General features: G+C 50.6%; 1 protein-coding gene across 2 annotated transcripts in view; it reads left to right on the top strand.

Moving 5' to 3' along the window:
• LOC144732689 (N-alpha-acetyltransferase 15, NatA auxiliary subunit-like) overlaps positions 1–23,532 on the top strand; it is a 57,933-nt gene that overhangs the window by 15,969 nt on the left and 18,432 nt on the right. For both annotated transcript variants that reach the window (XR_013588224.1, XM_078614263.1), the window contains exons 5-9: positions 14,136–14,270; positions 18,492–18,645; positions 19,402–19,521; positions 20,149–20,244; positions 23,093–23,199. Coding sequence is in view for 1 of the 2 variants with exons in the window: in XM_078614263.1 (XP_078470389.1) it covers positions 14,136–14,270; positions 18,492–18,645; positions 19,402–19,521; positions 20,149–20,244; positions 23,093–23,199 (612 nt within the window). In the remaining variant the exon portion in view is untranslated. The remainder of the gene's footprint in view (positions 1–14,135; positions 14,271–18,491; positions 18,646–19,401; positions 19,522–20,148; positions 20,245–23,092; positions 23,200–23,532) is intronic.

Genomic DNA, 23,532 nt, shown 5'->3' with positions numbered 1-23,532 from the left:
CCTAAGTTATTTGAAGACCTGTGAACAGTTGATGGCACTACCTGTGATAATTACCAACACGCTTGCCAACTTCGAGGCCTGCTAGAGGATGATGCGCAGTGGAACAGTATTTTGGATGAGGCAGCTGCAACTCAGTCGCCAAAAATGATGTGAAACCTGTTTGCCATCATGCTGCACATATGTGCCATAACTAATCCTGTGCAACTATGGCACAACCACAAGCAGAACCTGGCAGAGGATATTCTGCACCAGGCACAAGTGCTAAATCCAAACCTGTTACAGCATTACAATGATACCATCTTCACTCAGGCTCTCATCATTGAAGACAAGATTAATACTTTCGTTTGCTCTTGCGTCGAAGCTTTCCCCCTTCCTGAACCAATACGAAACACTGATAATGACGTGGCCCATGACCTTTTGCAAGAAACCAACGACAACATGCAACAGCTTACTGAATACATCCAACTACATGAGCCAAGTCTGCTTCCAAGCCAGATAGAAGCCTTCTACAAGATTACTACTGCTGTTTTCATGGGCAGTGGTGCTATTTTCTTAATGATCTGGGTGGAACTGGCAAAACTTTCTTCATCAATCTTTTTTTTTCTGAAATCCACCAGGGCAACATACATTGCCCTTCAATTTTGCTAACGCAGAGGCACCTACCTGCAACATTGCCTGGCCCACTGGCAAAGCCACGGTCCTGCAGCAGTGCCACCTCATTGTCTGGGATGAGTGCACAATGTCTCACAAAGCTGCCTTAGAAGCTGTTGATTGCACCCTGCAAGACCTTTGTCATAATGACAAAACAACGGGAGGCTGTGGATTTCCAACAAACGCTGTCAGTCATTCCACGTGGAACGAAAGCTGATTAACTCCACGCCTACCTCAAAGCATAAATTTGGAAAGGCATTCAGCAGCTCAGCCTAAATATCAATATGCGAGTACATTGCTGCAAGTCTGGTCAAAATTGGTAATGGAGCCATACTCTCTGACAATGCAGATCAAAGTATCTGGATAACTAGCATTGACACAACAGTTGTGTAGCGCTTGAGAAACACGGGTCACGCGCGGGGTCGGTATGCGTGCACGTGGCGGACAGTGAGGGCAAACGAGGACACAGGGCGCTGAGCAACTTACTGTTGTTATTGTACTAATTAAGGTGGCGTGATAGTTAAGGGGGCTGCAGGTGGCCGGGGGTAATTAAGGACGGAGGCCAGTGATTGGACGAGAGGTATTGGTGTCTGGAATTGGCGCCGGTGTGTCTGCAACAACAACGCCACGGGGGGGGGGGGGGGGGGGCGAGTGGCGTCGCGGGGGATGACCCAATTAATTAAGGGGAATTGGTTCAGGGATAAAAGTGGAGAGCGTGGAGTGAAACGGGGAGTTGGTGCCTGGGACGAGATACGAACGGATGGAGAGACGGAGCAGCGGATAGAGTGAGTATAGCATAGGGTAGCAGTGGATAGAAGAGTACAGTATAAGGTAGCAGAGGATAGAAAGAATACAGTATACGGTAGCAGTGGATAGAGAGAATACAGTATAGAGTAGCAGTGGATGGAGCGAGTACAGCGTAGGATAGCAGCGGAGTAACGGACCTGAGTGGAGAGAGAGACGACGGAGAGTTACGACGGAGTGAGACGACAGAGTTAACAAATAGCAGCCGAGCTGGAGAGAGAGAGCGGAGAGGAGGATCGCTGGAGGAGCGGAGGGACATTGAGTGATGTTGACGGGGGGTTGTGAGTTGGAGTATACGGAGGAACGTTGAGTGATGTCGACGGAGGAGATGTGGAACTATATAAGTTAATAAAGAACCAAGGAAAGACAAAGAAGCTGTCGCGTCAGTACAAGTCCTACAGTTGGAACACTTCACAAACTTAAATAAGCTGTCTTTGGTGATGTTGTATGCCATTTCCTTGACCACAAGTGGCTATGCAAAAGAGCCATCCTCACACCAAAAATAATGCTGTCAATATCACTAACAACAACCTTTCTAATTTGCCAGGCACTCCTCACTCATTCAAGTCAATTGCCACTGTACTGGAAACTAATGAGGCAGTCAACTACCCTACAGAATTTCTCAACTCTCCACAACCACTGGCTGTGCCTCCACGCAAACTCAATCTCAAGATTGGTGCACCCATCATGCTTCTCAGGGATCTAGACCCACCAACACTTTGCAATGGTACATGATTTGCTGTGAAGACAATTATGCCCCATGTAATTGAAGCTACCATCATGACTGGCCATACAGCAGCACATCATGTCTTCATTCCACTCATTCCCTCTGACCTGCTCTGATATTCAAATGCCTTCAATTCCTTGTCCACCTCAGTTTCACAATGAGCATCAACAAAGCACAGGGTCAATCACTCAAAGTTGTTGGCCTCAACCTGCTAAGCCCATGCTTCTCTCATGGCCAACTCTTTGTTGGTTGCTTCAGAGTTGGTAATGCAAAAAAACTTTTCATATTAGCACCAGATGACAATACATCAGGGGTCCTCAAACTACGGCCCGCGGGCCACATGCGGCCCGCCGAGGACATTTATCCGGCCCATGGTCATTGGGCTGCGCTTGTGAGCACTAATTGGGCTGCGCTGGTGAGCACTAATTGGGCTGCGCTGGTGAGCACTCATTGGGCTGCGGTGGTGGGCACTGATTGGGCTGCGGTGGCGAGCACTGATTTGGCTGCGCTGGTGGGCACTCATTGGGCTGCGGCCGTGGGCACTGATTGAGCTGCGGCGGTGGGCACTCATTGGGCTGCGCTGGTGAATGGTTCAATGGGCCAATAGACTGGACTTGCTCCCCAGGCCTAAGGCTGCCAGCCCTCCCCTGGTTGCGCTTGACTGGCTCTCCCTCCCTCAGCTCCCTCACTTGCCCCTCGGCTCCACTCCCAGTGATATTCCTGTGTGCTGGGGATGTACTGCAATCTGTGAACAAAACTGCAGGTGTAATTAACGTTTTAATGGCACCACCCGCACCAGTGTGAGCCTGGGGTAAAAGCGGAGTTCCCCCAATCAGACTGCATTGATGGGCAGTGCAGTCTGTATGTCTCTGTGTGGGCAAAGTTATTGCTGGTATATTGTTTTTGTAGCGCTGTATATATATTGGTATTTTACTAATAGCAATTTTGACTCCCTAGGAAACAATGATGTCAAGAAAGAGAAAAATTGACTCGGAGTGTAGGATATTCAAAGAACAGTGGACTTATGATTACTTTTTCATGCAGTACAAGGAAAGAGCTGTGTGTCTGATATGCCAGAATATAGTGTCTGTGTTCAAAGAATACAATTTACGTCGACACTATGAAACTCAACATAAAGATAAATATGATTGTTTGGTCGGAGAAGTGAGAAAAGATAAAATATAAAAACTGAAAAATACATTAACAACTCTGCTAAATACTTTTGTGAAGCAGAAGCAGCTAAATATTTCATCACTGCGAGCAAGTTTTCAAGTTGCCAAGCTAATAGCGTGCACTGGCAGACCATTCGTGGAGGGAGAATTTGTTAAAGAATGCCGATTTATTTAGTACAGTGAGTCTTTCAGGACCTACAATTACACGGAGGATTGAAGAAATGGGAGACAATTTGCATCAGCATTTGCAAAACTCCACAAAAAAACTTTCCTATTTTTCCTTGGCACTCGACGAAAGCAATGATGTTCGTGATTCTGCACAACTTCTAATTTTTATTCGTGGGACGAATGACTATTTCAAAGTCACAGAAGAGCTTGCTGCACTGCAAAGCATCAAAGGAACAACTACAGGAGAGGATATCTATGAAAAGGTTTGCCAAACTGTGAATGGTTTGGAGCTGAACTGGGCTAAACTAGCCAGCGTGACAACTGATGGTGCTCCTAGCATGGTGGGGTCTAAGAAAGGAGTAATTTCTCGCATTAACCAAGAGATGGACAAACATAACCATTCTCATCCAATAGCCATACACTGCCTCATCCACCAACAAGTGCTGTGTAGTAAATCACTGAAGTGGGACTCTGTTATGAAAATTGTGGTATCTTGTGTTAACTTCATTAGAGCTCATGCACTAAACCACAGACAATTTCAGGAATTTCTGTCTGAACTAAATGTTGACTATGAAGATGTTCTGTACCACACAGAAGTCCGTTGGCTGAGTCGAGGGAGAGTTTTGAAACGTTTCTATGACTTCCACAGATTACAGCTTTTCTGCTTTCAAAAAACAAAGAAGTACCAGAGCTCAATGATGCAGAATGGAAATGGCACCTTGCCTTTCTGACAGATGTAACAGATCTACTCAACAGTTTCAATGTGCAACTTCAAGGAAAGGGGAAGCTCATCTGTGATATGCAATCACATGTCAAAGCATTTGAAGTAAAATTAGGCCTCCTCATCAAACAAGTTAAGGAGGAAAACTTCTGCCATCTCCCCACAACTCAAAATCTGTTAGCGGAAAAACCATTGGTTGCAATTCCCAAACAAAACATGTGTGGATTCACTGGAAAAATTGCAAAAGGAGTTCCAATTTAGATTTAAAGAGCTTCATCTCCATGAACAGGACATACAGCTTTTCCGTAACCCATTTTCTATTGACATTGAAAATTTGGATACAATTTACCAAATGGAACTGGCTGAACTGCAGAATTGTGACTCTGAAAAACGCATTCAAGTCAAGCAACCTTCATAATTTCTATGCATCTCTCCCCTCTGAGACATATCCTCATCTCAGGAACCATGCACTCAAAATGGCAACCATCTTTGGCAGCACTTATGTCTGTGAACAGACTTTTTCCAGAATGAAACATTTGAAATCTACAACCAGATCTAGACTAACGGATGCACACTTGCATCACTTGTTACGACTAGCAGTGACAAATATGGAACCGGACATTGACCATCTCATTAGCCAAAAGCAGGCCCATAGTTCCCATTGAAATACTGGCAAGTTTGTTGATTTAACTTTACTTGTTCTTCATTTTAAATATTGTATTTGTTCCCGTTTTGTTTCTTCACTTCAAAATAAGATATATGCAGTGTGCATAGGAATTTGTTAATAGTTTTTTTTTAACTATAGTCCGGCCCTCCAACGGTCTGAGGGACAGTGAACTGGCTCCCTGTTTAAAAAGTTTGAGGACCCCTGCAATACATCCAACATTGTCTATACTGAAGCTCTATAAGGGTAACACATTTATAAGATGTCATATCAAACAAACAATCATGCGACTGTATCAGACAACCAAAATACCTTCACAAAATACAGTTTTACCGACTTCATTTGCAGCATTCAATTATTCTAAGAGGACAGCATGGCAATAAATTACTCTTACCACTTGATTACTGCGACCTGTGTGAAGCCGGGTAACTTAGCTAGTCTATTATAAAAGCCCAGCATTCCGTTTGTCCGTCTGTCCATCCACTAAATTATAAGAGCCTTTCAGAAGTCCTGAATAAAAAAAAATATGATAAGTGGAGCCCCCAGATGTGGGGCTAAAAAGTTGATCTGACAGGTTTCCAAAAATTGTCGACCCCCCCCCAAATGTTTTTGACCACCCCCCCCAAAAAAATGTCTTTTGTAGGCATATATGCCTACACACCCTACATACAATAACGGCAGTAGTATCTGCAAACATTGGGAAGGGGGGGGGCATCAATGGGGGTGACGGGCGATGCGCTGAGAAGCCCTCCGCAGGAGCTAGAATAAGGCTGCCAAAATTCTCGTCTCATCAAATTTGGATCGTAATGCTGGCACACAGTGGCCCGCTTTGCTCGCTTCCAACGGTGCCAGGAGATCTTTAACGTCCGCCATGAAACGGCGAATGTGCCACCACCAGGCTGTGTCACCGCCCCACTAAATCAGTTGCACGTTGCCCCAGTCACCATTGGCTGCACAAAAACATGAGCATCACATAAATTGTGGTTCTTATATCTTATATATATTGATATAGTGCCCTAATCCACGGCTGTTTGCAACCATCATAAAATTGTACATTAGATGGTAGTGGTTGAGATAATAAGGAGTGGGGTTGTTATTGTATTCATGTTGAACTTATTTTTCACCGTACCTAGACAACTGGTAATCGGAGGTTCATCTGTGCTATTAAATGTGGTGGTGTATTTGTGGTGAAAGGAAAACAGGCGGGAGTGGTTAAGGAGGGGTTGGGGTAGTAATAGGGATAGTGAAAGTGGTCGGGGTAGTGATAGGCGTAAGGGTGGTAATAGGGTAGGGGTTGGGGTAGGCCTGGTCGTAGCAGGTGGGCGGGCAAGAGCAGGAGGATGGTTGAGGGGAGAAGAGATGATGGGTTTGATTTTGATGAAATTCAGTTGTGAGAATGCAATATGTCAGCATGATAACTACGTGGTGGTCGTACAGCGGTGCGTGTGTGTGGGAGATTGTGTGCCCTACGGTGTAAAAGGTACGATGTCCACTGGCACATAATTATTAGTGAGAAATTCAGTGGACAGAATCTCTTTAGCCATTCTCTGCCATGCACGGCGCTCTGCCATGCACGGCGCACGGCCATGCGGAATTCCAAGCACAATCGGTATATCCAGGGTTGCCCAAAAGTTTTTTCTTTAAATTACTATTTTTTCTATCATCATCATTGATATCTATTTTTGTTCTCCCTGTGAAGTCAACTCATATCCGTCGTTTACAAAACTTGATAAAGAACCCTGAATTAATTAATTGAGGTGAAACAATTTATAAATGTTCAAAGATTACACCTCTCATCTCAAAAAAAGTCCTAAATTAATTTCAAAAGATAATTCATACAACGTACATGAATGTTAATGGGAGTCATTTGGAAGATGTACTGGAATAAATTAAATAACCGTTTTTGATTTGAACCTTATGGTGGGACCCCGGTGTCCCGAATAAACGGAAGTGAAAATCGTAATTAATTAAATTTTGGCGACTCCGTCCCACCGCGCACATAAATGCTACGACCCACCAGAAATAAATCCTCTCGTTCTTCACCAAGCACCCGTCGTTGCAAAAATTGCCGTAGTCATAAACAAAACTTTGAAACTTTAATTAGCACATCGTGTAGAGTTCTTCAAGAGGAATAGGTTACCGTATCGTTCGTCTTCAACAAACACAAAATGACGTCGCAACGCAGTTTATGCGAGAGCGAGTGGCTTATGGGACCCCGGGGTCTCTCCATAAGGTTCCTTTGTTAAATAGAATAATGTTATGTTTCCTGACTTTTGGGCCAACCTGTGTAGTGACATAATAAGGGAGGGGCTGCTGGGGGCTCTGGGTTCCCAGGCGGGTCCAGATGCTTAAGCCTCTGGGCGCCAGGCGCTGGGTTCCCAGGGGGTCCAGACGCTTAAGCCTCTGGGCGCCAGGCGTTGGGTTCCCAGGCGTTTAAGCCTTTTGGCGCCGCCAACGGGGGGGGGCTGTGTGTGCTCTGTGGGATGTCTGGTGGCGCACACGGCCCCACCCCTCGTTGGACTAGGCATAAAAAGGGGAGCTCCCTAGACGATCGGGGCGAGTTGTAACTCAAGACCCAAGACCCACGACCAGCCATCTGAAGACCCTGGGATGTTGTGAGAGCGCGTGGTGGGACTCTGGAACTCCCGACTCTATGACCTTGTGAGGGCGAGTTCCAGAGCGTAGCCAGAGTAGAGTATCTAGGCTGTGTACCTAGGCTGTGTACCTAGGCTGTAACAGAGTATCAGGACTGTTGGAGTGTTGTGTTGTAATAAAGAAGTTACCTCTACAAGTGTCTCCGGAACCCGTTACATTTGGCGTCAGAAATGGCAATGGAGACAAGAAGTAAGCCACGTACCTTCAGTCCTGACGGCGATGATGAGGAGCAAGCGGCGACGGGGCAGCCAACTCGGGCCGACAACGACGCCGCACCGCCGGCTGAGCAGTCGTCCACCACACCTGCCGATCCTCCTCCAGCGTCGGGAGCAGCAATGGAGGAAACGCTGCTTCGCCTCACCGAGCTGCTCCACGCCACCGTCTCCATCCTGGACGATATGCGTCGCTCACAGGCGGAGACAGGAGAGAGAGAGGCGGCACAGCGGCCGCGCCATTCCGCCGGCTCCAACACAAAGATGGCAGCCGTTCCCGCCGCAAATACATCCGGGTGTGTCGTCACTTCTGCCGGGGGAGCAATGACCGCTGGGAGCGACGTCACTTCCGGGCCCAGCGTGGGCCAACCCGACGACGCCGCGTCATCAGCACTGCGTCCCTCACCGCCGGGTGACAGCTGTTTGCAACCTAGCAACGCCGCGTCATCAGCGCTGCGTCCCTCACCGCCGAGTGACAGCGCTGGGAACGCGAAGCCAGCTTCAGCCGGGTTGCCAGGCAACGAGCGCGGGGCTCACGTCGACCAACGCCTGCCGGCACTCAAGGCATTTTCTTCAGAGGGAGGTGAGTGGGCAGCGTTCGAACGCCGGTTCGTCTCTCTTATAGAGACGTCCGGCTGGTCGGAGTATGAAGCGCTCCAGGGCCTCCCGGCCATGCTCGACGACGACTCCCTCGCAGCACTCCTTGCGGTGCCACGGGCGAAACGTGCCACGCTCACGGATGCCCTTCATCAGATGCGGCTGATTTATGGACCCCCGTCCAATGCACGTCACCGCTTCGATGCGAGGAGGAAGAAGGCCTCCAAGTCGGCGATGGGGTACCGCAGCGCGCTGCTGGCCATGGCGCGGGTTGCCTACCCTCGCATGGATGAAGACGCTGTGGAGTCACTCGTGCTGCAGAAGCTCATGAGCTTGGCCCGCCAGCTTCGAGTTGCCATGCCGACAGCCGACGACGACGACGACTTCACGTCGCTACGTGCTGCCAGGTGCATCCAAGCACACCTACATTGCAATGAGGACACAACCATCGCCGCCTGCGCAGGCCCACCTGATGCACAAGCCTATGACGTGCATTCGGGGCCTCATCAGGCCTTCGCGGCAACAGAAAATCGCGGATCGTCCAACTGGCGATCCCAGTGAGATCACCACCAGCGGGACCGGCCAATCTCGCGCCAGGACGGGGCGTCCATTGTCTGCCACAACTGTGGCCTTCGGGGCCATGTGGCGTCCGGCTGCCGGGTCCCCCGACGCCGGACTTCAGGACCTCCGGCGCCTCGGCCACCACCGTATCCTCGGCATACCCAGGCGAGTCACGACACCTCGCACTCTCGGCCCCCACTTACAACAAGCACGCACCCTCACACCACACAGGGGGGTCATGCTTCGGAGGAGGGGGATTCGGGCCCATCATTGAACAACCGGGTGCTCGGACCAGGTCAATGGTCCGAGTTGGCCCATAGGGTCGTTGCCGCGGCGGCAGGGTCCTCTGCCGTAGTGGGTTCCATCGAGGGCGTTGATGTTCGTATATTGATCGATACGGGTGCGTCGGCGACCATCATTTCAGACATAATTTATAATATTCTGCCCGATACATGCCGTCCCTTGCAGCCAGTTGATGTGCCATGCTATGCCGCAAATGGGGGTTCGTTGGGCATCACCGGACGGATCAATGCTCAGATTCGCATTGCTGACGTCCAATTAGTTGGGCCCATTTTGGTCTCATCAACCCTCGCCGTTCCGTGCCTCCTCGGAACAGATTTCTTGGGGAAGATGCCCATTAAAATTCTCATTAACAAAGGGTGTATTGAGCTCCCCTCCGGCCGACGCATGGCCTTCCTACCCACACCCACTCGGTTGCACTCCGCATCTACGACGGTGCAGGCGTTGGCGGCGTGCACAATTCACATTCCTCCCGGCTCTCAGATGTTAGTTCCCCTCCGGTTTCGTAAACCCCTTGATTACGACGCGTTCATGGGGGGTGCTGTGATCGGGCCTTCGCGTTCAGCTGAGCGGGTGTCGGACCTCGTGTGTGCACAAACGCTCGTGGGAAGCGACCACGACCCCTTTATCCAGGTCCTTAACGCGGGATTGGAAACGGCCGTTATCTGTCAGGGAATGGTGCTTGTTCACGCGACACCAGCCCCGCCAGAAGATGTGATCGTGGGTCACGTAGGGGGCGAGTCCTCTTCCGTTGCCAAGCCAGGTCCTGACACAGGATGGCTCGACGCGCTTTGCTCCACTTCTGCCGATTTGTCACCATTACAGCATGCTAAATTACGCACGCTGCTGAGCGATTTCGCCGACGTTTTCAGTCAAAGCAAATTCGACATTGGCTGCACTAAATTGCTAAGCCACCACATCGACACGGGTGATGCCGCTCCAATTCGTCAAAACCCATTCCGGTTGAGCCCGGCCGAAAAGGAACATGTACGGGTGGCCGTCAACGATATGTTGGCGGCCGATGTCATTGCGCCATCAAATAGCCCATGGGGGGCGCCGATCGTTCTTGTTAAGAAGCACGACGGGAGCCTCCGCTTTTGTGTTGACTTCAGGAAACGTAATAAGATTTCTGTGGCCGACGCATACCCGCTTCCCAGGATGGACGAGTCGCTCGATGCCTTAGCAGGTGCGCACTACTTCTCCACCTTGGATCTCCTCTCGGGGTTTTGGCAGCTACCCCTTGATGACGCATCAAAACCAAAGACGGCCTTTCGCACGCCGCAGGGACTGTTCCTATTCAACAGACTTCCCATGGGTCTTCACTCGGCCCCGGCGACGTTCCAGCGCCTGATGGAGCTGGTCCTCGCTGGGCTCCAGTAGGATTCTTGCCTAATCTACCTCGACGATGTAATCGTGTTCAGCAAAACTTTTGATGAACACCTCACGCGATTGAAGGCAGTTTTCCTTAAAATACGAGCGGCTAACCTCAAATTCAAACCACAAAAGTGCCACCTCATGAGGGATTCGGTTCGTTATTTGGGCCATATTGTCAGCCGCTCGGGAATTGCCACGGACCCCGAAAAGACAAATTGCGTGCGCTCATGGCCAACTCCTACCTCTGTTGGGGAGGTGCGGAGTTTTATCGGCTTCACCTCATTATCGACGATTTGTTGCGGGATTCGCATCCATCGCAAAGCCCCTCCACGCATTAACGGCCTAAGGGGTCAAATTCCGCTGGGGAGAGTTAGAACAGGCATTGTTCATTCTGGATACAGACGCCAGCAACACCGGAATTGGAGGGGTGCTGTCGCAAATTGTCAATGGAGTGGAGCGCGTCGTCGCCTATGGCAGCAGGGTGCTGTCGCCCGCGGAGCAACGTTACTGCGTGACGCGCCGCGAATTGCTTGCTATCGTTTTTTTCATAAAGCAGTACAGGCCATACGTGTATGGCAGGCATTTCACAGTACGCTCCGACCACGCGGCACTACAATACGCCTTGCGAGTGGACCAACCATCTGGACAGCTCTCGCGTTGGCTCGAGATCCTCCAGGACTTTGCGTTCACTGTCATTTACCGCAAGGGGATTCAACACGGGAACGCCGACGGGTTGTCGCGACTGCCGAACAATGGGCGCTGTGCTTGTTTTTTGGGTGCGGGGCGTTGTAGGCAGCCTGACGGGGTACCGCCCCCATCCTTTGCGGCCGCGGCCGGGGATGGGGTCGGGGACCACGGGGCTCCCTCCACACAAGTTCCGCAGGACGCATTGCTGGGCCTCGGGTTGGACGACTGGGGACGTCTTCAGATGGAAGACGTCTCCCTCCTCAAATTGAGACGCCGCGCTAGGGATGCCGAGGGTCACAGGGGGCAGGGGGGCCCCGTATCATATGTCATCCGGGAAGGCGTCCTCATGCATTGGGATGGGGGGTCCCAATCCCACATATTGGTGGTGCCCACCTCCCTGCGGGGGCGACTTGTGTGGGAAACCCACAGTCGCCTCTTGCATTTGGGTGTTCAGAAAACACTAGCTAAAAATCCAATTGGAATTTTTCTGGCCGGGCATGTCAAACGATGTGGCTGACCTTGTGCAAGGTTGCACAGAATGTGCACGGCGGAAACCACCTGCTAGGCCGTTCTGCCCGCCGCTCCAATCCATTAAGGTTTCCCGGGTCAATGAGATCGTCGCATTGGATATTTTGGGTCCGTTTCCCGCTACTCCTCGGGGTAGTAAGTACCTTTTGGTTGGGGTCGAATATTTTACCCGATGGGCCATGGCCTGGCCACTCCCCAACCAGTCTGCAGCAGCCATTACAGAAGCCTTTTTCCAGGGCTACGTCCTCGATAAGGGTGCTCCCGAACGCCTGCTGACCGACCAAGGGAAAAATTTCTCTTCCACCCTGTTGCGGGATGTGTGCAACCTGCTAGGGACACACAAAATTCGCACCTCGCCATATCACCCCCAGACTGACGGTATGGTCGAGCGATTACATAGGACACTTACCTCCATGCTAAGCCACCAGGTGTCTGAGTCACAGACTGATTAGGATCTCCACATACCTGGTGTCTTGGCCGCCTATAGAATGGCGTCCCATGCTGCCACGGGGTACTCGCCATTCTATCTTATGTATGGTAGGGAGGTTTGCCCCCCGATCGACGTACAATTGCACATTAAATAGCCCGCACCTAAGGCTAAGATTGCCGACCACATCCGTGCTAATATGCGTCATCTCGTGGATGCCCGGGAGGCTGCTCAAAATAACTCAGAAGCCCGTCAGCTTGCCAACGAGCGGTTGCAGAATCTCCGCACGTCCCGCCACGTTTGGATAGAAGGGGACCGCGCCTGGCTCCACTGCCCGCAGGTACCATTGGCTACTTCCTCAAAACTGCTTATGCCTTGGAGAGGCCCGGTTGTTATTATTCGCGTTCTCCGCCCGCAGTGTGTCAGGATCCAGCATGGCAAGCGACGTTGATTCGTGCACCCGTCACGTCTAAAACCTTACATTCAACCCTACACACCTCCTTCACTTCTCCGGGGCCGAGAGCGCGACATGTCTGACGAGCCGCGCCGCGATGATGCTGCTTCTAACTCTCGGACAGGTCCCGCTGTCCCGCCCTCAGGTGCCTTGGGAATGAAACCCGCCACGGCCGACCCAGCGGGAACAAGCTTGCCCGCGGGATCAGCGACCCAGGACACAAGCGCAACAGCGGGTCGTCGGTCCCCTCCCGCCTCCGTCGCGACCGATGGACCTGCCACTTGGACTCGCTCAAAACTCAAACGATTTTCATGACCCCCGCCCACGAACTCTCGTCCCAACGTGACGCCACTCACCTTGCCATCATGTATAATGGGCGATTGGGGCGTGCGTTCATCCTGCATATATGTGTTTATACAGTGTTGTTCTGCATCGGTGACCACAGGAGGGGGAGAGGCGCTTTCTTCTAATTTTTTTTCTTGATTTGTCACACACTCATTCTGATGGTTAACAAATAATTTATTGTACAATTGTATTTTTTTTTTGGCAGCCGGGTCGGCTGGAGGCTACGTAGAGGGGGGTAATGTAGTGACATAAGAAGGGAGGGGCTGCTGGGGGCTCTGGGTTCCCAGGCGGGTCCAGACGCTTAAGCCTCTGGGCGCCAGGCGCTGGGTTCCCAGGGGGTCCAGACGCTTAAGCCTCTGGGCGCCAGGCGTTGGGTTCCCAGGCGTTTAAGCCTTTTGGCGCCGCCAACGGGGGGGGGGCTGTGTGTGCTCTGTGGGATGTCTGGTGGCGCACACGGCCCCACCCCTCGTTGGACTAGACATAAAAAGGGGAGCTCCCTAGACGATCGGGGCGAGTTGTAACTCAAGATCCAAGACCCACGACCAGCCATCTGAAGACCCTGGAATGTTGTGAGAGCGAGTGGTGGGACTCTGGAACTCCCGACTTTACGACCTTGTGAGGGCGAGTTCCAGAGCGTAGCCAGAGTAGAGTATCTAGGCTGTGTACCTAGGCTGTGTACCTAGGCTGTGTACCTAGGCTGTGTACCTAGGCTGTAACAGAGTATCAGGACTGTTGGAGTGTTGTGTTGTAATAATGAAGTTACCTCTACAAGTGTCTCCGGAACCCTTTACACCTGTATAGGAGTTTTGGCTACCAAAAAAAAATATGTTTGAAAACATTATTTACTCCAGTAATATGTAATATCAAAGGTGGGGGGAGGAGTGCAATGAACACAAGCTCTGTGGTCCTTTAAATACGACGATGTTTTAACCCAATGAATTAGTGTTTACTTGTGGGAGAAAACTGGAGCACCCAGAGAAATCCATGCATGTGAGGGGGGTAACACTCCTCCCCGTCCCTACTCCTCCCCGCTCTCCCCCCTGGATCCGTCACTACTGCGCTACTGCTACGCCGACTCGACCCGGCAGGAGTCTCAGGCGCGGCTCCTGCACTCGCTGCCCTCGGTGCCCGCGTCATGGCTGGGCTACGCTGTTGCATGCCACCTGTTGGGGGAGCCGACGGCTGCTCTGCAGGCACTGCAGGATCTGCTCACGAGACACCCGGTACCGCGGCACAGCGCACACGCATGCACACACGCACACACGTAGACACACAGTGCACACACACACACATAGACACACAGCGCACACACGCACACATGTACCCACGCACACAACAACAACCGCCATTCGCCACTAAGTGGCGGTGACGTCACCACGACGCTTGTGCCAGGCTATGTGAACCTTGAGGCCACGTGAAGTGTCGAACGCCCGCTGGCAGGAGGTCACGGGGCAGACCCAGGTGCCACGGGTCGACTGAAATGACTGGCTGATGCACCACCTGTGCTCCCTACTGTGTCAACTTTCTGTGCTTTAGCCACCCAGCGCTCTGCTCGTTGTTGTGAGCGTCGCTCCTCCGCCCTCCATTGTTGTTGGAGGGCGACTGCCTCCAACTGCCCAGTAGCGTCCTTCACGAGCCTCCTCCACAGAGGCCGTTCTTTACACCACTGGTACCAGTCATCGGCAAGTCCACTCAGCTCCACATCCTCCTGTGCCACATCACTCCATCTCTTCTCTAGCCCGTGCCGCGCCAATTTAGCCCCCTCGATCCGGCCGAACAAAAGCAGTTTCGGCATGCGGTGATTGGGCATGCGGGCTACATGGCCCAGCCAATGCAGCCTTGCCTGCCGGAGGAGCTCACCGATGGGACTTTGCCCAGATCTTTCAAGGATTTGTGAGCTCTTCACACAATCCAGCCTGGTTAAACCCAGGATGGATCGCAGGCAGGCCAGCCTAAATGTTTCTAATCGGCGAAGATGTTCCATTAGGGGAGTCCACGTTTCGCAAGCGTAGAGAAGGGAGGGAATGACAGTGGTCGAGAAGAACCGAAGCTTCGTGCGGAGCGACAGACCAGGTAGCTTCCACACAGTGTTACGCAACCAACGAAAAGATAATGCCGCTCGACTGATTCGGAGTGAGACCTCTGCTGTTAAACCGGAGCCGGTCATGAGCACACTGCCCAGGTATGGGATACTCTCCACTCTCTCCACAACTGCCCCATCACCGATTGGGAGTTGTGGGGGTGGAGTGCCCGATGGTACAATATACCCAGGCAGGTGCTTCGTTTTGGTGAGGCTGATGGTAAGGCCCCACTTCTTAGTGGGACACTCCAGTTTCAGCAGCAGTTCCTCCAACTCCTCCTCTGAGTGAGCCGCAATTACCAGGTCATCGGCATACATAATGTGGTTGACCAATAGGGAGCCATCCCTTGACCGCACCCGGGCATCGATCAGCCTCCCATTGTATCTGTCCGGTACAGCTACTGAAGGCTTCATGAACTACGTGGTCGAAATAGATGTTAAATAATGTTGGAGCCAGAGGACATCCCTGTGGCAGCCCAAGGTGAACAGGGAATGGCTCCTACTCCCGGCCACGTAGTTTTACCCGGGCCCGCTCACCATCATGAAGATCCTTAATGATCTTGTTGGAATTCCCTACACCTCTGCTGTAGCAAACGGACAGAAAATATGGCATCTGTGCAGGACCGCCCTTTCCTGAAACCACATTGGGGTTCCGCAAGCCTCTCCTCAGCTTGCCTGGCAAGGCGGTGTTGAATAATCTTTGCCAGGACCTTTCCTGGCAACTACAGGGGCATCTCGCTGAGGAGCGAGATGCCCCTGTAGTTGTTACAGTCTGTGCGGTCTCCCTTTTTAAAGATGGGGACCACCAGGGCATCCTTCCAGTCCTGCGGAACCCATCCAGTGGTCCAGACTGTTGATATGATGTCATGTAGGACAGTCTGTGCACAAACGCCACCCTCCCTCAACATTTCGCTTGGGAGATCATCTCTGCCCGGTGCCTTTCCTGGTCTCAGCTTCTGGATATCCTTCAGCACTTCCTCAACAGATGGCACCTCAGACAGCCACTAACAGGGGGTGTCTTCCTCTTCCAATATTTGAGGCACCGCAGCCTCAGCAGGGTCTTCCCCACTTTGTCCCACAATGTTTTCCATGTGGTGGGATTTCCCCTCCTCCAGGACTTCACAGAAATGCTCAGCAAATCTGCAAACCTGTTCCTGGGGGTCGGAGATTGGATCGCCTTTTTTCCCCTAATGATGGTAATAGGATGGTGCTGCAGGTCACTTTTTTGATGGAATTAAATAGTGATTTGTGATCGCGGGCCATTGGGGCAAATTCCATCTCCTCAGCAACCCGCGACCACCACCCATCCTTGAAGCGCCTCATGGCTCTCCGAACCACCGAGCGAAGGCTACGGTAAGCCTCCTCATTCTCCGACGTGGGATGCTGTAGCCGATGAGAGTGGGCCTGTCGCTTTTTCTCAGCCAGCTTGAACACCTCCTCTGTCAGCCAGGGTCTCTGGGGAAGTCTGGACCGGGTACCCAAAGCAGCCATTGCAGCTGCCTGAGTCACAGTCCTAAACCTCGCCCATTTACCCTCGACATCTGGAGGAGTGGGGGACGATGCCAACCCCAGCCGCAAGCTATGATGAAATTCTCGCTTGCAACTTTCATCAGCTAGCTGAGACCAGGCCACCTTAGGTTTGAATGGGGTCCTGGGTGTACACCCACCACTGGAGTGGAAGAATGGCAGGCGCATCTTACAGATGACTAGTCGATGGTCAGAGGGTAGATCAGCTCCACGGTAGGTCCTGGTGTCACGGAAATGGGCCCGCATCTGCTGGTCCGTCACTACGTAGTCTAGCAGATGTTCTTGCTTGGACCCGGCATGCATCCATGATGTTGTATGGATACGCCGATGCCGGAACAGCGTGTTGGTAATTACAAGCCCATGGGCTGCACAAAAATCTAGCAGCCTCCTACCGTTGTAATTGAGCTGATCTGGCCCCATGCCTTCCAATCACTCCAGACCAGGTACCAGCATCATGACCAACTCGGGCATTATAGTCACCCAACAAGATGACTATCCCGAGGGGCCACTTTAGCTAGCACCTGTGACAGGAGGTCATACAAGGCATCTGACTCATCAGCCTTGCCTGCATCCCTCCACGGATGTTCGTCTGGGGCTTACAGCTTCCCACACCTCACCACCACGCTCCCACGCCCCCACGCCCCCTTCATTCTTTTGTTCAGAAGAAGAGCCACTCCCTGTTGTTTGGCAGTCGCCTGCCCCGAATATAGTACTGTCTAACCCTCTTGGTGACAGGAGCCAGAGCTGGTCCACGGACCTCCTGAATACCACAGAGATCCAGGCGGTACCAGTCCAGCTCCCGACAGAGGAGTGGCAGCCTCTCCACAGTGAGCGTTCCAACATTCCACGTGGCCATCCGTAGTGGCTTTTTGTTGTTTCTGGAGGAGCCCCGAGGGTAAAGATTCAATCTCCTGGCTCCACCAAATGGGGTTTGGCCAGGAGACGTCATAGACGCCTGTCCCCCCGGGGCCTCCGGCACAAGCTTGTTAATTACATTTTTCGGTCGTAGTCCCCATTTAGCCGCTGTGGTGGTCACAGACGCCATGAGGGGAAAGGCCAATCGGAATTGGCCCTCCCCCCAACAGCACTGTCCACGACAGCGTTGCCCGTCCGGCACCACGAGGAGATCGGGGGTTGTTTTACTGACCATGCACACACATACCCACTCACACACGCACCCACGCACTCTCACACACAGCGCATGCGCACACATACACAGCGCCCACACACACACTCGCACGCACACACGCACCGACCCACACATGCACCCACGCCCACATGCACCCACGTACACACAACAACAACCGGCATTCACCACGAAGTGGTGGTGATGTTACCAGGCCGCCTGTGCCAGGCCAGGCACACTTTCAGGCCACGTGAAGTGTCGAAGGCTCACTGATAGGAGGTCCCAGGACAAACCCAGGTGCCATGGATTGACTGATTGGTATGGCTGGCAGATGCACCAAATGTGCCCCCTCTTGTTTCAATTTTAGCCACCTTAAGTGCATGTGTATATGCGTGGCGACGTAGTTGTCGAGTACGCAGGTGGTGCAACTGGACTGGCACCGATTTTCCAGCCGCACGACGCTACTGTCACCACGTTTGCAGTCTTACCCATTGTGCTCTCACGCCTCCGTCTGTCTTTTCTACCCTAAAGCTCTGCGGTCCTATATATATTAAGGTGTGATTGGCCAATTAATGATTGTTTATTTGTGGGAGGAAACTGGAGCGGTAGTGAGGGCAGTGGTGGTGATGGTGGTGGTGGCTGTAGTAGTGATGGCGGCGGGAGTGGTGGTAGTGGCGAGTGGGTTATAATGCAGCTGCGTGGCTTTCGCAGGTGATGGGTGACGCACGAGGCAATCAGCACAGCGAGCTCATGCTGTACCAGGCGGAGCTGATGGCTGAGGCCGGCATGCGGAGGGAAGCTCTCACGCACCTCGCCCAGCACAGCGAGCAAATCTGCGACAAGCAGGCGCTGGACGAGCACAGAGGTGCTTAACTATAACACTAAAACAGAACGTGCCAATCAGCGTATTGCTTTTTCAGCACCATCGCTGTGCGTTAGAGAGCAAACCCACAACATATATTATTGTATACAGGTATCCCTCGATTTATTAATTTCCAGTTTACAATATTTCGTGTTAGTCTGGTGCTCAGTAGGTAATAATTGTGCAACTATTCATGTGCTCATATTCTTTTGGTCTTTAGGTAAAGTCACGTAGATGGTTCAAATAAAATAAAATACTACGACCTTTCACAACACAAGCGATCGTCTTCAAGAGAGTGAGGAGGATGACGATCGCTTGTGTTGTGATTGAAACGTCGTAGTTTTTTATTTTCTCTGAACCATCTATGTGACTTAACCGAAAGACCCAAAGAATACGAATTCCTGCAGTCAAGAAAGCTTTAAGTCAAAATTTATTCATGTGCTCGTTTATAAAACTGCAAATCACAATTATATTTTTTATGTAAATCCTACCAGACCCACATGATGTCAACAAGTGGTCTCCGACTCTATGTATCCCTCTTCTGGGCTCTCTATTTACATGTCATGAAGAAGGGCCGTTCCCTGAAATGTCGCCTATTACGTATTTCTTCTTTCAAGGCCATGCACACACAGTGTTATTGGTGAACGTGTTGAGTGCTATTGTTGTTTACTGTGCTTGTTCAGAACAATTGCCAACATAATTAGTTGGAAGGTAAACGTAGTCGCGTTGTATTTTCTGAACGGTGCTTGCCGCGGCCAGGGGAGCTGCTGTTGGCTCTGGGATGTTTCGAAGAGGCGGCCGAGCTGTTTCACGGCCTCGTGATGAGGAATCCCGAGAACTGGACCTACTACCAGAGGTTGGAGCAGGCCACGCGCGCAGGTAGGTGCTGATAGGTGCGTTGACGCGCGCGGGTAGGTGCCGATAGGTGCGTTGACGAGTGCGGGTGGGTGCCGATCGGCGCGTTGACGCGTGGGGGTGGGTGCCGATTGGTGCGTTGACGAGTGCGGGTGGGTGCCGATAGGTGCGTTGACGCGTGGGGGTGGGTGCCGATTGGGGTGTTGATGCGTGGGGGTGGGTGCCGATCGGTGCGTTGATGAGTGCAGAACCACGCGAGAAGTTGTTGACGAGATCGGGGCATTGACGCGTGGCACCCAGCAGTTATCGCATTCGGCTCTTCTTGCAGAGGTTTGCGGTTCGAATGGGGCATGCCGCCCTGGTTAATATTGTGGATGCATTAACTGTAAAACGGACGTTAAAGATGCCGCCATGTCATTCCTAACGTGCCAACTTCATGATAGAAATTTACTAAATTCGATTTGTTATACGGGCACACCTCGATGTACGTGCATCCATAGCTTCACCAGATGCCTGTGATGATGATCCCGTGAGTTTTAGACCGATGAGGCACTCCCCAAACTGTTTTCCGGTAACTTTTCAGAGTAGCCGACCCTATGAAGGTGGAATATATGGATTCGTTGATCACTTGCTCAATGTCATTTTCAACAGAGTCGGAGGAAGATCGGTGGAAGATCTATCAACATGTCATGAAGATACACCCAAGTGCCAGTGCTCCTCAAAGGCTTCCCCTTAATTTCCTCACCGGTGTGTGTGCACGCTAACGTGTGTCCTGCTGCTCACCCACCCCCTTGTGTGCCATGTCCTGCTTGCCTTCATAGTAGGGCTGAACGATTTGGGGAAAAATCTAATTGCGATTTGATTTGCGATTACATTTTTTTTAAGTCAAGCTTCAGTTCAATATTCATTGTGTAATAGATTTATAACATGTGGTGGAGCATTACCACATGATACCATCAAAATATGAACTGCTCTTTATATTCTAATGCAAGGATGAGAACTTAAGAGATATTAATTGCTTCCAACATGTATTTATTAAAATGTTTTAATTGAAATAGAACAATCAAACATAGAACAATTGTTTAGTGGAATAAAGTTATAATAATAAGCAATAAAACAATTCCAATAAGAAAGTAATAGGACTTTTCAAATCGCAAAAAACCGCAGCCTTTGCGATTTGCTAATCACATTTTTCAAATATCGATTTCGATTTGAAATCGATTAATCGTTTAGCCCTACTTCATAGGTGCTCACTAACAGCACTTGCCCCAAAAAGTCTGTTAAGGCTATATGGGGGGGTTTTGTCATTGCTTGTGTGGGGAGCGGTAGCGTAGTGCTTAGCGTACCGCCCTACGAACCTGCCGACCCGAGTTCCATTCCCGCTCACTGGTCCTGGGCCTCCCCTAGGTCGACTCAGCCTTAAATGAATACCTGGTGCTGAGACAGAAGGGTTGGTGACAGATAAAGGCAGCTGGGCGTATTGCTCGCCACCTACACCCTGGTGTGCCATTCTCACCTTCATAGGTGCTCGCTAACTGCACTTGCCTCGAGTCTGTTAAGGCTATACGGGGGATCTGTGTCATGTTTATGTGTGTGCGTGTCCAAGCGTGCTTTTTGGGTGGAGCGGCTGTGTAGTGGTACGCGCACCGCAACTACGAACTCAATTTACCTAAGTTTGATTCCCGAACACGGCTAACACCAGTGGCAAGATATTTCAACCCAGCCCTGGGCCCTCCCCTAAGTTGACTCGGCCTTAAATGTAAGCATTGAAATGTAAAATTTAAAGCATAGTGTGATTTGGTGTGCTATGTAAACGATCAGCACTGGGGAGACAAAGATGGCCAGGTACACAGCTAATGGGCCGGCCTTCATAAAAACCCGGTATCAGCACTTAACCCTACCATGTGGCTATAGGGGAATCTTTGTTTTGTTTTGACCACTGGTTATCTCTATAATAATGTTATCACTGTGTACAATTATAATATTAACGGAGTATGAGGGTGCCATGATGACGAGCTGTTAACTACCTTGTCTGGTTTACAGGAGGTCGTGGGTTCAATCCAGACTGATGCCTGTATATTTAGAGTTTGCATATTCTCCCTCTGGTCGTGTGGATTTTTCTCCAGGTCCTCTGGTTTTTCCCTTCACATTTATAATCATGCTTTTAGAGTATTTGGCTTCTATACATTTCCATATGATAAGCCACTTCTGCATCTCTGATTAGCCCGGTTGGCTACATGGGGTGCGAAAGAAGTTCAGCATACATACACTTCGTTGAGCTATCATTTTGTGTCCAGGTCCCTTCTGAAAAAAACAGAAATAGATAAGTGGGCCTTACCTGTTAAAATAAAAATAGTTTATTAATTAGTGAATCATTTCAACTTGTAACGCCACGCGGCCACACAGGATTCACTCAAACTCGCAAAGAACTTGGAGGCGCAAGAAGGGACCACAGGCAGGAATGGCAGTCATAGTAGTAGCAGCAGCAGCCACGCGGTGATCTGGCACCAAATTTTCCCCCAAGCTCTGCGGTACTGTCTATATTGAGGTGTTATTGGCCAATTAATGAGTGTTTACATATGGGAGGAAACAGGAGTACACGGATAAAAGCACTTTATCCCGTACACATGAAACAGTTGAAGTTCATATTTTTACTGTCCTACCGTCTCCTGGCAGAGCCAGGCTATGGCTCCTACATTTGTGCGGCGATCCACCAACCCTTGATGCTGGCTCCACAGGGCTGGATTAGATGCGATTATAGGCCACATATGGTAAAAATAGTCCACCAATCGTTGGGATTTTCCGACCAATATTTCCAAGATTATTTGTTTAAAGTGACAAACTGTGAACTGGTTTTAATTATATCAGTGCATCTTGTTGAACAAATGTTCTTGCTGAATTGGCTGATGGTATTGGCAAGAGATCTCTGTGAACACTGTAGGACCCGTTCATTTTGATCATTATAGCCCACAGGCAGATGGATGAATTTTTCTTATTTAGTGAACATTTCTGATCGTAGTGAATGAATTAGTTGCGATCCAACTTGCCGGCTGCTTAATACATTTTGCATTATTGATTCATTGGTGTCAGTGGTGTATATTTAACTTTTAATATAAATGAGTGTGTTCAGGAGCAACACCTTTTGATTTATCAAAGGCTTTCTCTGTTACTTAACAGAAGCTAATAATGTAACTATATAAATGCCAGTTTAAAAACCGGTCATGAGAAAACATTGTTAAAATGTAATTCTCATCAGGCCCCCATGGTATGAACACTCCTCCTGGCCTCTCTAGTTAAGTGCCATGAAGAAGGGCCATTGCTCAAAACGTAATTTCTTAAATACTTTTTCCTTTTAAGGCTGTGGTGTTTAGGTCTGTTTTGTTGTTTGTGCTTGTGCACCACTGCCAACACAGCAGCAGCGGCAACATAATCAGACATTCTCTTATATTAAAAACAAAGTATTAAATGGTTCCAGGGACTTACATCCTAGTCGGTACGCGTGCCCCGGTGGATACGCGTGCCCTGGTTAGTACACGTGTTTTCAACAGCTGCTGAGTTTGGAGGCCGTCTCGTCTTGTTGGTGCGGGATTGGTAGGAACGCGCTTTCGAGACTCGATGGACCGATACCTGCGCCCGCATCTGAGCGTCTGCTGCCCGCCGCTCTTCACCACCATCAAGGGGCTTTACAGGGACCCCGACAAGGTGCTCCAGCAAAGTGTGGGGACTGCGAGGAGTGGTGTGTGTCACCCAGAGAAGGCTAGTGCTGCGCTGTACAGGCGGTCCCCCGCTTTTACGACGTTACAACGCACTCCTGGAAACCCCGTCATCGTAAATCGGCACCTATTTTATCTTCTTGGTTCTTTCGGTAAAGTCACGTAGAAGGGAAGTGATAAAATAATAAAAATGAAACATAATGAAATCAAATCATTATCACGACGTTTCGGCCACAACGCAAGCAGCCGTCTTCAGGTGAAGAATGAGACACTGCCAAGCTAGGAGCTTATATATAAGCTGAGTTGGAGGTGGAAGAAGAAG

The sequence above is a fragment of the Lampetra planeri genome, chromosome 43, assembly GCF_965212315.1.
Source record: "Lampetra planeri chromosome 43, kcLamPlan1.2.h2, whole genome shotgun sequence".
Taxonomy (NCBI): Eukaryota; Metazoa; Chordata; class Hyperoartia; order Petromyzontiformes; family Petromyzontidae; genus Lampetra; species Lampetra planeri.
Note: the sequence above shows the minus strand (reverse complement) of the source record. Positions and strands in the feature narration are given on the sequence as shown.